General features: G+C 42.5%; 1 protein-coding gene across 20 annotated transcripts in view; it reads left to right on the forward strand.

Annotated features, from left to right (window-relative positions):
* The window catches only part of RBFOX1 (RNA binding fox-1 homolog 1), a gene marked incomplete at both ends in the record, with an annotated part of 621,309 nt that extends 605,142 nt beyond the window's left edge, over window positions 1-16,167 (forward strand). For 12 of the 20 annotated variants that reach the window (XM_079718519.1, XM_079718522.1, XM_079718524.1 and 9 more), the window contains 2 exons: window positions 14,435-14,510; window positions 16,045-16,167. In XM_079718519.1, coding sequence (XP_079574645.1) covers window positions 14,435-14,510; window positions 16,045-16,167 — 199 coding nt within the window. Of the gene's footprint in view, window positions 1-1,092; window positions 1,146-14,434; window positions 14,511-14,878; window positions 15,027-16,044 lie in introns of those variants that run through there. The other 8 variants (XM_079718518.1, XM_079718514.1, XM_079718528.1 and 5 more) reach the window with 3 other exon arrangements.
* Between the last annotated feature and the right edge of the window lie 2,085 nt (window positions 16,168-18,252).

Below are 18,252 nucleotides of genomic sequence, written 5' to 3' on the forward strand. Positions count from 1 at the left end.
TTCTAGTGAATTTTCAAATGGTAGCTCTATTTGTATTCCAGGGTGTACCTCTTACAATAGTAAAACTTTCTTAAGATGTTTTAAGGGATGCTCAATCACTACATACTTTTTGAACGTTGGAACAAGACCAATCAAACCAAAACGCAAAAAATGCATTTATCTGGGTTCCAGATGATTCCTATGCACAGTAAAATCTAACAAATGAGAATTAGAAGCCTCAATACTCCTGCTTCTGAGGCATTTAAGAGCCTAGACAATCTCATTGGGACACTTTTGTAATCTGCCTGACACAGACGTTCTTATTTCTAGAGAAACAGTACCCCTGAATTAGAACACATTACATTGTGGAAATGGCCAGTTGGAAACATCTTAAGAGAGTTTTATCATCTTTCTGGATTTACTAAATCAAAGTGAAACAGCATTTTCCATTTCTATTTTCTTTTTAATACCACATCGTTAAAAATAATTTGGCAAGACAGGGTTTATTTCAATTGATGAGTTCTCTTACCTTCTTTATGTAGCAAGCCTCATTTGGTGAGGAAATTATTATCCATAACATGACACCGTTTAACATGCTCTTCAGAAATGACAGCATTGCTTTTTCTTTCCTTTAAAAAAGTTTTTTGGATATTATACTATAATAATAGAGTTCGGGATTTTATGATTTTCCTAGCTAGTTGCAGTATACTCTTTTTCTAATAGATAGTCTAATTTTGTTTCTTTCTTTTTTTTTTTTTTTGGTGTAGTCTCCTTTGAGCATTAGAAATCCATAGAAGCTCAATTTGAAATTCCCTAGCCTTAGAAACATACCCTGGCATGATGACATGTTAGTAACACATAATTAATATTTCAGTGCAACAGCTTATACATGGTCCATGTTCTGACATCATCATGATTTTGTTGAAGGGTTCCCCGCATGCCTGTTTCATGATCTTCCTAAACTCTCTAGGTCCAAGAGAGAGCAGCACATTTCCTTGCAACATCCAAACGCAGCACCCTTCCCTCCCCCTCATCTGAATACATCGAACCAATTGGCAGAGAGAGCATTTCCCCCTGAGCGAGCAGTATTGTGAATTTTATCTTCTCTTCCAGAAATCAGTTCGTCTTCGTTGCAGCAGATGAAATTTCTTGTAACACCTCTGCAGGTAACAAACATTGCTACTTCTTGATGCATCCATCCAAGTCCCAGTATCCTTTTTTTTTTTTCCTTCACATGCTGCAGTCGGTCACGCTAGAAAGTTTAGTTTAAAAAAAAAAAAGAAAGAAAGTCCTATCTTTGGAGTATAGCTGGAGCTTTTTGGCTCTGCTGTCTTAAAAGACAGGAAGCATTTTGCTAACTTGGATATTTTATTTCCAGTTTTAATAATACATGATCCAGAAAAGTAACACTATATTGAATGAAGCTGCAATACAATCTTATGGTATAATCTTACGGTGAAATACTAAACAGGGGAGATTTAAGGACACAGTCATGGGACTTCTGTGTTTTTGGACATATTATGTCTGGGTTCACACAGATTTCTATGTCATTATTTGGGATCTTTATGGAATGACTGGTATATACTATAGGCCATCAAAGAACGAATCTGTAAAGCTGGAGGCATTGGGGAATATAATTATCTCTGTCTTATAAGAAGGGGATCTTTATTCCATTAGTTAAAGATCCTCTAGTTCTTTCTTTTAAAAGATACTACAAGTAGCAGGACATGAGAGAGACAGAGTCTTCTGTTTTTGAAATCAGGGCATTGGCCAATGGAAATTACACAGTTGCATGATGTGTCCATCAAAATAACGCCTGTCTTTTTGCTTTGATGTGGTTCAGAACAGTTATGTTTGGACTTCCATTAGCATGGAATTACTTGATTAAATGTCAAGATAGGTGAGTGCCTTAACTAACAACACTTTTTTTTTTTTTTTTTTTTTTTTGCTTTGAAGCCTAAACTCTGACCAAAACAATGACTAGGAGATCTTACCAATGTATTGCTTTTAGTCTACAAGGGAGGATATGACAGCTCATTCTCATGTCATTGAGTGTGCCATGACCTTCAAAAACATACATTAAACGGAGCCTGACACATAGACATTCATCTGTTACCAAGCACATGTGATCAATGGTGCGCGGTGAACAAAGGCGTGTTTGCTAACACTTCACCCCCTGCTTACAGTCTTTGGAGAAAAAGAGAGAGATCAGGGAAGCATGGAGAACTAGGAACACATCCCCAGCCCTCTCTGTTCTGTTTCACTGATGGTCGGACTCAGTATTTTTAATGGGTTACAGTCTTCCCCTGGGAGTGCCTGAGGTATGCATGCTCATATTTTAAAGCGCCAGCTTACTCCTTTCTTGAAAACTCGGCTGTTTTCCCTCCAGCCTTTAGCCTCACATATCTCTGTTTCTCCTTGTGAGAGGTGGTGCAGTCACTAATGCCTAACAGTAGAAGATGGGGGGTTGCTTTGCTGGGGGTGGCAGGACAACCTTCCTGGGATATGAGACATTTAACGTTTGAAGAACCTATAGAGAATGAAGCATGCACCTAAAGGGGAAATCAGGGTGGGGAAGAAGTTGGTTGAAAATGTTAATGAACATCCTTTGTGGCTATACTGGTGGTCCAGAGCCTCTGTCTTCCCTGTTAATCAGTATGCATGTTCCAGTGTGTCTTAGGTTCTATTTTGACATCATAGATCAAACATTGCGAAGTTACCACCTAAGAGGTAGATATTGATTTTGCCCCATGACTTAACAAACCCTGCCTTGTAATAAGCAAGTGGTCCACGCACAATATTTCGAAAAGAGGCTGCAGACAATGAAATTTTGCCTGAGTCAAGAGAGTGTTTTCACCTACCTTGTCTAATTTAGGATGGCTGCTCCGTAAATTCTTAATGAATTGCTATTGATCAAATTTCAAATTGAGAGAGATATCCCTGTTGCTTTGATGGCCATATTAATAATATGTTGTATGCTTCATAAGGTTCAATTTGAACTCTGAATTTCGAATCAAGCATGAAAAAGGAGACAGCCATATCAATCAAATGTGAATTATCTCCCAGCCAGACCACCCTCCTCATAGAATGAAAATGAAAAGTCAGAACTGCGCAGTCAACAAAGGTTGTGACTCATGGTTTCAATGAAGTCTTTCTTATTTCCCACATGCTGGAAAAAACCCAGGGCACCCACACCCTAAACAGCCCAGCTGTCTGGAGCTCTCCCCTCCGTATACACGACACTCCCTAGGGTGGGTCTAATTGAACCCTGGTGTCTCCTGGATTTCAGTATTTGACCCAGAAAGGCAACTTATCTCTATTGAAATGAGAAAAAAAGATCAAGAAGATGCTTAAAGTCTGTTTGGAGGGCTTGATGGATTTGATGCCTGAAATTCTTATAAAGAAGTGTTATTCTTATACAGCTGTCTATGAGGGCAGAGATGGCTGGACAGTTTTGTCTGTGGCTTGGGGCAGAGGTGGTGAGATGCAAATCGTCAGATAGGAGCAATGGAAGCCCTGAAGAATTTTTCTTTCAGTTCCCAAAGGAAAAGTGATTATTTTTACTTGGGTCTTTTGTAGATGCCAACACGTCGATTCTGCTTTGCTAGTCACATAGAAGAAACATGTCTAACTAGCATGTGTGGTTTATGAGACTATTTACAAGGGAATGTGTTTTCATTATCAGTGGCTCCAACTGCAATATTGGTTGTTTCGTTCTGATTTTCGTCCCTGAAAGACATATGTTTATGTGGCTGTCTCATTCACCTTGAACACACCAAAGGCTTCTCATTCTGTAACATCAAGAAACTTTGATGAGTTGGATTCTGCAGGAGATGGTGGAAAGGGCAAGAGGATTTTCCCTTCTCTTCGACCCGAAGCCTCCCTGCTGCTGTGATTCACTGGAGCTTTTCCAGGACTGGCTAGGGATTGTAGTTGGAGTAGGATGTGGGTCTTGTACAAGAATGGAGGTTGAAAAGCACATGACTTATTTTGATAGAACAGCTGGGAATTCATTTCAGTTAATTCATATGTTTTGGGTCATCACCGTGCATCAGCAACTATTCTAGGCTTTTGGGACATAGCATTAAATAAGTTAAGAGAAGCCCTTCCTTCAAAGAGCCTCCATCCTTCAAAAAGCCTCCATCCTAGTGCAGACCAGACCCCAAACATACATGAGCATATAATATACTTTCATGTAAAGTTATACAATAGCTATAATGAATCAAAAAGCAAGGGTGGGGGTAGAAAGTAAGTTGCGATGCTACTTTTATATTCATTCAGAGGTGGCCTCTCTGAGAGGGTGACACTTGAGCCGGGACACGAATCAAGCCAGGGTGTGGGCCAGGTGAGTTAATTGTGGAATTGAAAGCATTTCAGGCTGAAGCAGCAGCAAGTGCAAATGCCCTGTGGTTGAGGTATGGTTAAGGTGTTCAGGCACAGTGTGCCTGGAGCATGTGAGTACAAGGGAGGATTTTAGAGATAAAACCAGGAAGATAGCCAGGGGTCCAAACAAATTAGAACTTGGAGGCTACAGAAACCATTTGAGATTTTAAGTGTGATAGGCAGGTGTTGGAGGGTTGGCTGTGGTTTGACTTACTTTTTTTTAACGATGAATTGGACTGCTTTGTGGATTTCAATATGGCAAGACCAGGAGAAAGAGAGTCCCTTGGGGCAGCCCAGGGAGGTGTTACAATGGCCTGGTTAGGACAATGGCTGTAGAAGAGCTGAGAAGTGGTTCCTTGGCTGTATTTTGACAAGAGAACAAACAGGATATGCTGGCAGATTAGAAACTGGCAAGGACCAGGTTCTGTTAAATGCCCACACCGTTCCTCTTGCCCCCAGGGTGTATTGGTCATTTCCCTGGAGAGCTAAGGCTTTTTGTTAGCAGGGAAAGCAAGCCTTTCATCCCTGCAGTAACTGTCCCTCATATGGGCTTTACTGAATTCCCCAGGGCGTAGTCATAACTTGCTGTCTTTATTGAGCAAATTCTGTGTACTTACAAGTATGATAAATTATATACAGTGTATACGTATATGCACATGCATATATGTATATATGTATGTATGTATGTATATATACATGCATATATAATTTATTACAGTAGCTCAGTGAGGTAGAGGTTACTATCATCCTTGCTTTGCAAATTAAAAAAGAACAAAACGCTCAGGCCCAGAGAGGTTTGGTAACTTGGCCATGGTCACACAGGAGTCTATCTGGTCCCACTGCTTTTTCCCTGAGATCACACTACCCCCAATTACTCCTTTCATTTTGACCTTGGAACACGGACCTTCGCCTCCAGATGGAATTCTCCTGCATTCTTCGGCTGTGCTATCTTGCTCCTAGAAAACTAGTATCTGTGAGTTGGGGCGTGGGCATCGTTGTTAAAATCTGGAGGGACCCCAAGGGAGCTAAACGATTCTCTAAACAGTTGTTCCAGTAGGATTTTGTTTGATTTGGCCTGTCTCCTTCATGCAGCTCACGTGTGCTGAGCACTTGACCTGCTGGGCCTGGGTCTGGGGGCAGAACAGAGTGGTGAAGGGAGAATTCTGCATATCCAGGGAGACAGAGGGTCACACAAACCAAGGGTGTTCTAGTGCTATTCTCCAAAATTCCCTCCTTTGCTGAAAATCAGTGGCTAAAAATCAACAGATAACCCATGCCCTGAAAACTACCAGACACTTTGACTTCATTGTTCTGGCTGCCAGCTGCCCCTGGCCCAAGGGAGCTTGTGTGCATTTGTGTGTCTCTGGGGGGCAGGTGAGGTTGGGTCTCGGTCCAGCAGCCAGTCTCGCCCCTCCACCATGGCAGGTACCATCATGGTGATGGGAAGCCAGCCTGCGGAGAGACTCCCAGTCCCTTATGAGTACTGGATACAGAAGCCTGGGCCATAAAAACACATCTGCAAATGCTGTTGAAACCAGTCCCCGTGAGATGGGTTGCTATACGCTTTTATTAGAGGCATTGTTTGGCAAGTTCAGGGGCACAGTGGGGGGAGGTGTCACCAGCCCCCTCCATCTCTTTATCCCCCCCAACCTGCACACGCACACACTTGCACACCCATACAGTCATACTAAGACTTCAGATAATATTTAGAAGAAATTTCCAAATTGGCCGTTCCTCTAATTGATCCTTCAGCAAATTTCATCTAATGGTCTCCCTTCCATTTCGGTGATTTGATTATTCAGCAAAGTTGTCGTGCAGCAAATCAATTGGTAGTTAATTGGTCTGTTTCCAATAAAATGTGATGTGTGTTCTAATAGGGGAAGCACAGAGTGATAAGGGAACATATAGGCAAAGGAACTTAGTAAAAATAATCGTAGCATTTATTGAGCTCTTACTGTGTACTAGGCGTAGTTCAAAACTTGTTACATGCAATAATTTTACCTTCTAAAAATGAAATGTCTTTATCAGTTTACTTATGAACATTAAAGATATCCAGAGAGCTCTGAATTAGCCTGAGTAAGGGAGGGCTAATCAGGGCAGAATTTTAAAAAAATATAGAATAGTGGTTATCACATGTCAGAGTGGGTGACAACCCCTGCAGAATTTATTACAAATGCATAAGCAACAAGGTCCTACTGTGTAGTACAGAGAACAATATTCAGTATCCTATGATAAACCATAATGGGAAAGAATATAAAAAAGAATGTATAAATATATATATATGTATGTATATATATATATATATATATATATATATATAGGTAACTGAATCACTTTGCTGTACAGCAGAAATTAATACAACATTGTAAATCAACTATACTTCAATAAAAAATATTGAAACTGAAAAAAAAAACCAAATGCAGAATCCAATCCATCCTCCCCTCTGCCTGCCCCAGAGATTCTGATTCCTGGTCTGGAGAGGGAGCCTGACAATCTGCATTCTTACGAGTTCCCCCCAGGCCATTCTAATAGAGTAGGCCTCAGCTCACACTCTAGGAAACATTGAGCTGATCAATCCGGAATCTTCTGGCTTTCAGTGGTGTGGAGAACATTCAGTAGGTTTTTCTGGAGTCCTACTCTGCAACATGGTGGCCGATTACCATGTGGCCTTGGAGCCCTTGGAATGTGGCTGGTCCAGATAGGCACTAGATTTCAAAAACCTAGTACGAACACGATGTAAGGTATTTCACTCATCATCTTTGTGCTGATGACACATTGAAATGATACTGTTTTTAATCTGTCGGGTCAAATTAAAATATAAAAAATTAATGGCACCTCTTTTCTTTTTACTTTTTTTTTTTTAACGTGGCTACTATGAAACTTACAATGTCCTCTGTGGCTCGCATTTGTGGCTCTTGTTATATTTCTATGGAGAGTAACGTTCGAGAGCTGTGTTTTCATTCATTTTGCTCAAATGAATATTGAAAGAGTGTGTGTGCCCCAAGAACTGGTCTCTCAGAGACCACATGGAATTAAAATATTGTGACGGGTAACCTGGACATTGGTAGTGTGTCTTGACTTTATGTTTTAATTTTGCCTCTGACTGTGTGTGTGTGTGTGTGTGTGTGAGTGTGTGTGTGTGTGTGTGTGTGTGTGTGCGTGCTCTAGAAGGACATCCCTGGGGTACAGGCCCCAGAATCTATATCCTTCTCATCCTGTTAACCTCTTAAAATCTTTGATCTGCTTACATGGGACATGGAGGGTGCTGGTACACAGGGCTTCAGAAGGACCACTCAGTTCAGGGGTAGTTCTGACACATGTATCCCAGGGGCTTTACTGGAGGGACCCCACATAGAATAGAGAGAAATAATCTTAACAACGTCAATAACTGATGCTTGTTTGGGTTCTGAGTAACCGGTGACCCTCAACCCTCATTTCAACCTCACTACAGCCTTATACAGCCAGTCTGCACCATCATTATCTCCATTCATGGGCGGAGAAACTGGCTCAGAGAGGAGAGAGACATTCTGAGATTACAGCAGGGGAAGTGCACAAGCAGAATTTGATTCTAGGAATTCTGACCCTGAGGAATTCTTAGCTGCTGTGCAGCCTTGCTTCTCTGCAGGCGTACTGAAGATCTCACAGGGGGGATACAAACACAGAATGTTCATTGTGGCCCCCCAGGGATTAAACCGCAGCTGGGGTGTCGTGTTGATTTCAAGGCATGATGGGAGGTTTTGGTAGAGCTGTAGTCGGGACACATAGAAGGTGAAACAGACTTTCTAAAAGGAGGTGGCCTTGGCCTTGGCATTAAAGAGAGTATGGCCATGGGTCTTTTGTTGGAGGAGACATTCTGGAGTGGAGGGACTGTGTAACCAAAAGCAGGACTTATTGTGTCTTCTCGACTCCCAGACAGAGGCTGGTACTCAGCTCCAGTGAATCCAGAATAAGGGTTCTTACCTCAAACCTGTGCTGTTTGCATTCATAAAAGGAAGACGTTGTGAATTGTATTGAGAAGGCATAGCAAGGATGGTGCCATCTGATTTGTCATGGGTATGATCTGCTTCTACAGCTTTTGGATGTATAGGCCTACTTATATCCACACAGTTCAGATGCGGGACAGGCATCCGTGTACAACAGCAAACTCTGCGGCTTCCCATCTAGAAGCCAAAGAACCCAGAAGAGGCTTTCCCTCCTACTTCTGAGGAAAAGAATCATGAGACTGAAAAAGGTGATTTACGAAGATAATCATTTCAAATCCAAGCTAAGGAAGCAAGCAGCAGGAGAATTCAGGAATGTCAGAGTCGGGGTGGGATAACTCCCTGTGCTTCATCTTGGAGAATTTCTTCTATTTCTACCCTGTCTTCCTTAGAGGTTTTGAGTTATGGGACTGTTTCCATCCCTCTGACGAATATATCTTGGGAAGCTTTTAGACTAAAGCCTGGTCACCCCCATGGTCTACAGTTATATAAGCCATTGCCTAGATTAGACTCAGAGAAAGCTACTGTAGTGATAGAGGAATATTCGTTAGTGAGTGCCTTCACAAGAGTAAATGAGCAGCTGAGGTCATGACCACAGGAGAGGAAAGGGGAGCATTTCCTAGCTAAACCATCACTCTCCCAATAGCAGACTGTGAGAACCATAGGGCCATGGTGTAGGACCCTGTTTGTACACTGTGTGGGAGGCGTGAGACTTGAATGAGTGAAATTCCCAAACACCTTCCAGACTCTATCTTAGCTATTATTAGGAGGGTACCGTAGCCCCAGTGGCATTGCAGAGACTGGGGGCATGCATTCTGATCCCTAGTGAGGTATTCTGTTTTGAATGCATACTCTGTAGCATTTCCCCTTGTGGTGGGGACTCGAACCTTTGCACCTTTGTGCTGCATTGAGGCTGTCTAGGAGACCTACACCACACTGGGAACCTCATCTGAGGACTGAGCCTATTTTATTCATCTTTCTGCCTCACAGGGATTCCCTCCAGCTATCTGTGGGACAGGAGGCATGGGGAGGTGATGCTAAAGTAAGAATAAAAGGTCCCAGGAGCATAAAGACTCTGAATTAAAATATATAGAGTGAACTCTGTGGAGTGAAGTTAATTACAGTGTTCTTCCAATGTCCCTATAAGAAAATCACTTGATTGTTAAAACCCTGGGGTAGGGTACCAACATGGCCCTATCATATTTCTTTCACATCCAGCTAGTTGCAGCTGGATTTAGAAGATGTTCATAATAAGTAGTATTTACATTTCTCAGTAGAGTTGACAAAGCACTTTAACAAACACGGGCTCATGTTTCCCATTCAACAGGCAGCTTACTTATTCATTTGACTCCAGCATAACCTCAAGTTCAAATATAGCAATTGCAACTACATCTGTAACTCATAAATGAGATAGATCTTGACTCCAAAAGTATCTGTGACCTGATTGCTAGAGCTATAACTGATCCTATTAGAATAGGATCTTCCAGTTGCCTCTGCAGACCAAAAGTCCGGGCAGGAGTGAAAGGTTAGCTTGTGAAATTCTATATAAGAACCCATGTATCATAATCTCCACTATCTGTAGATGGCTTTAAAATGTATCTGGTTTGCTTTCGTGCACTTTACCTGTGAATTAGGCAGAGCTCAGAACAAAACCATTTTACAAACAAGGAAAATGAAGCTCCGAGAGATTTCCCTGCGTCATTGAGCAAGGACATTGCAAAGGCAGAACTTGAACCTGGATCTTCTGGCCCCAAAGCCTTTGTCCTCCGCAGGGCAGGCTGGCCTCCTGGTTTTAACTTGTCGCTAAGGTCAGGAAAACATGAGTGTTCATGATGGCCGCAAGCTGCGCTGAACCAGCCAGCAAAGCAGTTCTCTTTTATTCCTTTGCTTGTTCTTTCCCTTTGATGAACTTTATGGCAGCTTGGCCTCCGTTTTGTGAACTCTCAGGGGTGATGTGAAATGACGCACTGTGTATTTTGAGTCTCAAGAAACTTTTCTTCTGAGCGTCTTGAAGGGTTTTGAGTGTCTCTGGGAGCAGCTGACCTAGAATCTTCAGCAAGCATAGCTGCAAGAATCTCTGCTACTGACAGAATCACTATGTTGGATACAGGGCTCTTCCCGGGCCTCTCTTCTCTCTTTACTCCTCCCTCTTGCTGCCTTCACTGAACACGTGGCATTGGCTTGGTCCCTTGTTCACCTGCCCCATGGCCAATGCTGTGCTAGACACTGGGGAGAAAAGGGGGAACAAAATAGACTCGGCTTCAGCCCCCGAGGGACTGGCATTCCAGAGGGGGACAGGTACATCATCAGGTAGAGAAGTAAGGAAACAAAATGAATGGAGATTTGCTCCGTCACGTGAAGGATGGGGATGGGGTTGGAAAGCATGTTTGTTTCAGAAAGAGCGATCAGGGAGGCAGGCAGCGCTGGGGAGCTGACATCTGAGCTGAGACATAAAGGAAGAAAGGGCGCAGTTCAGATAGAAGATGAGCGCGGGCCAAGGTCCTAAGGAGAGAGTGAATTTGCACGCATCCCAGGAGTATTGATGAGGCCAGAGTGTTTGGAGCACAGTGAGCGAGGGGTAGAGGAGAGTAAGATGGGATTGAGAGCGGAGCAGGAGGAGCTCATGAAAGTTTGGATTTTATTCTAGGATCGATGGACAGCCATTGAAGGATTTTAAGCGAGGGAATTAGATATGATTAGATTTATATAGATTTATATTACATAGATGGAAAGATAGATAGAGATGATAGATAGATAGATAGATAGATAGATAGATAGATAGATAGATGATAGATAGATAGGGACAGGCAGATAAATAGATAGACAGATAGATTTAGATATAAATGGCTGGTGGATTGAAGAAGCAAGAGTAGGACCAAGGAGACAAGATTCAAGCCTGTTTTTGATTTGGTTCTGATGAAATACCCGTGGCTTATATCAGGGTGATGGTAGTGTGAGTGGAGTGAAGTGGACATGTTTCAGATTTCATCTGTAATTTCTGATGGATGGGATGTGAAGCCACAGAGAGCATCATGACCCAATTGCACTATTATCCCCTTTGGCCAGGGATGGGTGGTGTGGAGGGTGACCACAGGCGCGGGTTAGTCATAACATGGCGGTCTTATGACATTACCCATCTTTCCCACTGAGGTCCCTGGGAATTGCCACTCTTCCTTTGGGCTGTGCTGAGCCAGCTCTGAGGATAGGAGGCCGCTGACGTGCCTGGCATACCTGCTGTAAGAGTAGAGCTCAAGTCCACATCTTCCCTAATAACCTTGTGTCTAAATGGTAGTGTCACACAAGGGCGTGTTTAGAGATTAGCATTTGAAAAGAAGCCTCCTTGCTTTCAGTTTGAGCTGACATGGTCCCTTTTCCTCTGTGGAAATGAAATTTATTAATCATAATAAAACCATCGGATTCTGAAGGTAGAGGTCACCCTGAGGAGAAAAAAGAGCTCGCTCATTTACAAGGACTAGTTCGGTGCTGCTGTATTTTCTTCTGCCTGGGAAGGGAACACTGCCAAACTGTTACCTTGGGTTTTCCACAGGGGTTGAAACTTGGCCCAGGGTTATAGATAGATAAGAATTGACCATTAGAGAGGAGAAGTGGGGCTGCATTTTCACGGAATACATTCAGACTGCCAATCTGTTGTCTCCCCAAAAGAGGACGTTTTGCCACAGTAAAACCGGTCCCCAAATTAAAAAACTAATCATCATTGCTCTGAGTTTGCATTTTCACACTTGTTTTGAAGGAACACCATGCTGTGGCTTCACTTAGTAAATGTCCAAGAATTTTTAGTTTGCCTTTGCTGTTTCCGGCCTGTTCCTACAACCAGCTTTGCCAGATGAAAGTACATAAAAAATAATCCTATTAACAGTTTTTTTTCTCCAGACCCATGACAGACTTTATTTTCTCATGAAATGAAAATCAACACCAAAGTTATCCGTCATGTTCTTTTCACCCTATTAGTATCTACTTCTAATAATGGGTAGAGAGGCCCGGGTTTCATGAGTGACCTCCATGAATTAAAGAGTTTTTTCCAAAACGTCATCATTCTTCTTGTTTTAACACACCCTGTCTTGGACGTACATCTGTTTGCTTTTTCTCTCAGAGACAGGGAGAATCTTTGATGAAAGGCCATTTTCGATGAGTCAAAGGCATGAAGGGTGTCCCGAGGAATGAAAAGCAAGTGGGGGTTGACTATTGGTTAGTTTCGCTGAGAGAGTCATCTCAGAAAAGAAACATCTATTCATGTCACTACTTTTGAGGATCAGGACAAAGACCCATGTAGATTATTTGAGCTCAGGGACCTTTGAAACAAGCAAAAGGAGGGCTTGGGAGTAAGACATGTCCAATGAGAACTTGGTATAATCATATATTTTTTTCCATCTGGAGTCTAACTCAGAGCCTGAGAGTTAGAAGATTCTTCCCCCAGCTTCTTCCCACCTTCCCAGGCTCCATGGTGTGAGATCCATCCAGTACATTCTTATCCATCAACTATGAGAAAGAAGATTGGAGGACAGGTGGGGGAAGATAGGGAAGGAAAAGAAGAAAGTCCATGCAAATTAGACTCCAGGGTTGATAGCACAGGCAAACGATTTCTTCCTGCCTTGTTCCTTCATTCTTTAAAGGAAAGCTCAAGACTTGACAGCTGTTGATAATCCACATCTACCCCGTTTAGTGGCTGGTGTGCCCCTCCCCCAACTGCTGTGAATGTTGGTTGCTAATGGCACCCAGTTTCCTCTTTCTGCAGAGCCTTACCCTCTGCCAAAGAGTCACTTCAACTAGGAAGTTATTCCCTGCCCTTCTGGGAAGCCCACAGCTAATGCTTAATGTACATGAACATTAAAAAACCAACCCACTTGCCTCCAGATGGGATCAGCTCTGGGGTGCAACTCTCAGGATCAGGTAGAAGCTAAACTCCGGCTCAGACCACATACGTCCTTGCTTCTCTGTTTTCCCTTTCTCCGACCTGCTCGCCACTCTCTCCTCTTGAAAGCACCCCTCAGCAAACCAGGTATGGAAGAATCTCCATTTCGGGCTCTGCTTCCAGGGACCCTCACCTAACCTAGCCTGCATCTCAGCTTTGATCGTTACCAAAACAGCAATGTTCAAACTCTCTCGAAGAAGGTATCTGGCAGGCCATTCAAGGAAGGGTTACCTGGAACCATGGAAAAGGTGTGATAGTTGCCCTGAGAGAGTCTGACTCTGTCTAGCTCTGTGACCTTGAGCAAGTGACTCAACTTCTCTGAACGCTAATTTCTGATTTGTTGCATTGTTCAGTTCCAGACAGTTTGTAGCTATCCAATGCATTAGGCTTCCATCCCTTATACATTTTTATTCTAAAACCTGTGCTGGGAGTCAGGGAAGTGGAGGGAGGAGGATGGGGGAGAGAGAGAGAGAGAGAGAGAGAGAGGAAAATTTAAAAAAACTCAGATAAGGAAATGGCATCAAGAAATATATTGTTTGAAACATGTCCCTTGCCAGAACCTGGCTATAGATGATGAGATAGAAGTTCTGGGGTGAGAGAACCAAAATCAAATCAGGCGGTAATTCTTGAGTGGTGGGGCGGCGGTCCCACGGATCCTTTAAGGATGCATCTATTTGAATCCATTTGTTCTTTCCCATTCTAAGATGTTGAACCCTAAGTGTACAGACTGGGTCGCTTCACTTTTTTTGATCCACCCTGTCTCGCTTGATTGGTGACAGCTGTATTAGGAGAAGAGGACAATGTCTCTTGATTATAGCTTGTCCTTTGTGGTTACTGGCTTTCTTAAAACCACTCTTTCAAAGTGTTTCCTCTGCCTCCCTCCGTCTTCGAGGTACCTACCTGAGCAGTGTAGCAAGGGGTGTGCAAGAGAGAGGAAACACACACACACACCCCTTTATCATCAGCGGTGTTAAATGGACAAAGGAATGTGTTGTATAAGATGGACTTTTCTCATGTTACAGGGCTGATTGGAATATGTTTCTTATTTCTCAAGATGAATAGGGCCCCTCCACACTGTCTTGGTATTTTGTGTTTTATGGTTGTTATTATTACTTCATAATTGCGTATTATGGATTAATCCTCACCTCTGTCTTCCTTTCAGTTACGGACGAGTTTATGCTACCGACCCCTACCACCACACACTTGCTCCAGCCCCCACCTACGGCGTTGGTGCCATGGTGAGTACCAATTCCTCCTCTTCCTCACTTCTTCCTGCCTCCCATCCCTCCCCACAGCTGGGACCTTAGGATGGGTTGACGGTTGACGTCCTCTCACTTTCCCTTAATTGAATTTGTCTCCTGCTAACAGCAGCTAAAATGCCACATTAATCCTCCCGGTAAACTTGATAAATGTCTTAATTTCTTGGCAATGTAGTGCATGTAAGTTATTATATTTCTCATTTTGCAAGTCTCACCTAGCCGAGCACTTACCTTAATGGAATAATTAGTCATTTTGATAATTAAATCCATCACTAACAGAATGCAGTGTCAATGCAGAACTTTTTTTTTCTTTTTTTTTCTCCCTCCCTTGCTGCTCATTCACATAGCCCCAAGGTTCCAGCCCCAGCACAGACTTCAGAGGAGCTAAGCTGCACACTTCCAGGCCTCTGCTGTCAGGCAGCTGAGAATCTGACTGCCTCTCCTCCCCTATTACAATTCATGTTTAAAGTCATAGTCGCCCAGGAAAGAAAATAGAGAGAAGGGCACACTTTGTGTGTGTGCCTAGTACATAAGGAATTAGAAGGAATCAGTTTGGGGGTTGTCTTTTGTTTTTTGGGGGGGGTCTGGGTTTTTGTTTTGGGAGGGGCGGGGGGGAGGGCAACACTGGGAGGTGAGGGGGGGTGAATTTGCCTGTACTTGTTCAAACTTCTATGCACTAAAACGTACAGTAAGACGTGCCCATCACGTGAGAGCGTATGCAATCATTACAAAGCTTTTGGCATGCAGTTTTCTGCTTGGGATCGAGAATATCAGTCCTTCTCCTAAAAATAAATCCCCATAGGCATTCATTTGAATCGCCAAAACTTTTCGCAAAAGGAAATAGTTAAGTGCCACCTCCAAGCCATCTAAAGCCATGGCCAGACAATTGCCTAGAGCTTGGTCGTAGAAATTCCGCCATGATTTGGAAACCTATTATTTTGCACAAGTTTAGTGACATCAAGTAATTCATCTGCAGAGCTCCCCTCTCAAGAGCAACTTCTGTACAGATTGTTCAGCCAAGTCAAGTAAGAAGCTGATTTACATTTTCATCCTGATTTTGCATTCAATCAGCTCCGCTTCAACACCCAGTCCACTTGGGAAATGTGTTGGAAAGGAGCGTTGAATGACTACATTCAGTAAGTCATCTGCATTCGACTTCTTGAGTGTAGATAGAGCTTTTCCCGACGGAACACAGTATTATTAATGAATCAAACAAGCCAACAAAATGAGACAGCCGCAATCCTTCAGTGGTCCATTTGTACCCGAGTCCTTTTAGCTCACAGGGCTGGCCGACGGAATTTGGTTTTACAGGGATTTTTTGTTATAAGGAGCTATTGGGGGAGGTCAGGATTGGCCCTATCTTCAGTTCTCTGAGAGTGACCTGGGATGGGTAGGGGGTGCCTCCATCTTGGTTGTTTCTGAGTGTCTATTTTTCACATTAGTCTTTTTTGATGATCCATGTGTTACAAAAGGAAAATGTAAAAAACACACCCCTTAAATTGCTTTGTTTCAGAATGCTTTTGCACCCTTGACTGATGCCAAGACTAGGAGCCATGCTGATGATGTGGGTCTCGTTCTTTCTTCATTGCAGGCTAGTATATACCGAGGGGGATACAACCGTTTTGCTCCATACTAAATGACAAAACCATAAAAACCTTCCAATGTGGGGAGAAAGGAAGCTTTCCGAGGCCTGGGTATTGCAATACATGCAGTAGTGCATCATTTTAGCATCTAAAAAAAAAAAATAAAAAGAGGAAAAAAAGTACATTTTTTATCTTATACCTCAGATATTTTGTTCTGTGTATTTTAATATTGTGGGTCTTTCATTTCTGAAGGTTCCGTAGTTTGGTTGCTGGCTGTAGGAGTTTTTGTGGTTGATCTAGAGAGATGCTAGCTATGACTAAAAACTGGTGTAGGGCCATATCCAGAGTGCTATCTCATGTAAATGAATTATATATGCTGAATATTAAGCTACTGGGGTTATCAGCTGTTTGGGAAGCGTGTAAGTGACTACAGGAGTCATGTTCTTCTGCATCTGCATTATTTTATTTTATGAAAGGGGAAGGGTGGGCGGCACCTAGGGGGTTGGGACTGGGGTTGGCTGAAAGAAAAAAAAAAAGTAACTGATGAATCTAAACGACCCACACTGCACCAACAACCATATATCAACGGTTCTAAGTCACTCGTTGTCAGTTCAAGCCAAAGGTTATGTTGTTAAGGGGATGCTTCTAATAACACTTGTGCATCCGAGCTGAATGCAGCTGTGCAAACCCACCCTTTAAACCATTCCACCCGGCGGTATTCAGCTTCTTAACCAGCCACTAGTTATTTAGGCAAGAGATTGGTAGTTAGGCCATCCACAAGCATTCTTTTTATATTTCTTCCAGTATAATAAATTATTGATATCATTGCTGACTTTTATATTATGGGAGGGAAAAAATAACATTAATAAAAAGGTGATAAAAAGCACTGTTTCTATTTTTTTCTTTTTTTCCAAAAAAAGAAAGTAATAAAAACTTAAATTCTTTGTACCAGTGAAAAAAAAAATGTATAAAATTTACATCTGTGCAGTGGCATTGTTAAGTTCTAGAAACAGTCTTATGAAGCTTTAGTTTTAGCCTCGTAGAACAACTGTTACAGACAGACGTATAATTTTTATGGAATTACATGATAATCATATTCGGATTTATAGAAGCATTTTACAAGTATTGCAGTCATTGGGTAGAGATAATCATGGTATTTTCATCCGCTTGGTACTTTTTGAAACATGACCGTGTCGTGTAAGCAACCTGCAATTTTTCAGTCCGTGAGAGCCCGCCCTCCCATTTTTCCTGGTCCCCAAGGATTCTCTCAAATCAGTATCTTTAGTTTGTTTTTTTTTTTTGTCTCCAAGGCCCAGGACACTTGTCAGAAGGAAGCAAAAAAGTAGGTCCACCCTCAACATCCCCCAAAGAACAAAGTCCCCCCACCTCTGAAGCAGGGCCAGAATGACACAGCCGAAAAATTGCAGTTTGTCTGTATACTTCTTCTGTTTGAAGTCTTTCCATGTTGTCCTGTTTACAAAGTTAATCTAAGTTGGGGTGTCTGTCACAGACCTTCCTGTTTTTGTATTTAAATAAAAAAAAAATCCTGCAGCAAGTCGTCCCCAGTAGTTTTGCTGCCATAGGTAAAATTTCCATGTGTGCGGTGCAGGCCATATGGCATGCACTTTAGTAAAGCTATCAATTCACCGCTGTGAACCTGCCAAACTGCTGTAACAACTCTGCTTTAAGACAAAACCAAACAAAACTTAAAAAAAAAAAAAAAGTGTTTGTGATCCAGCTTTTCTCTTGTCATCCTATGTGCATGCAGTAAGATCGGTTGGATATTAAATAAAGTTTCACGAGATTTGAAAACCGAGTTTCTGTAGCTTCGCTATCTAAGACAGATCACCGTGATCTTGCAAAAAGAGAGAAATGGGGGAAGAAACTGCTTAGCGGCCAAAAGTAGAAAAAAATGTTCTTTTCACCAGATTGATTTGGAGGGGGGCGGGCATGAGGGTGTTTTAGAGCATCCCTGAGACATTCTCATCCCCCCACCTGGAAGATGGTGTCATGACAATGGGTGCCTGGTTGATGTTTTTAAGGGAAACGATGTACTAAAATGCTACCGCATCCGACCCCAAAGGGGAACAAGGTAAAAGGAACAGAGGGTTCGGGAGAATCAAGCGATGTCTCCCATT

This window comes from Hyperoodon ampullatus (assembly GCF_949752795.1).
Source record: "Hyperoodon ampullatus genome assembly, chromosome: 14".
Lineage (NCBI taxonomy): Eukaryota > Metazoa > Chordata > Mammalia > Artiodactyla > Ziphiidae > Hyperoodon > Hyperoodon ampullatus.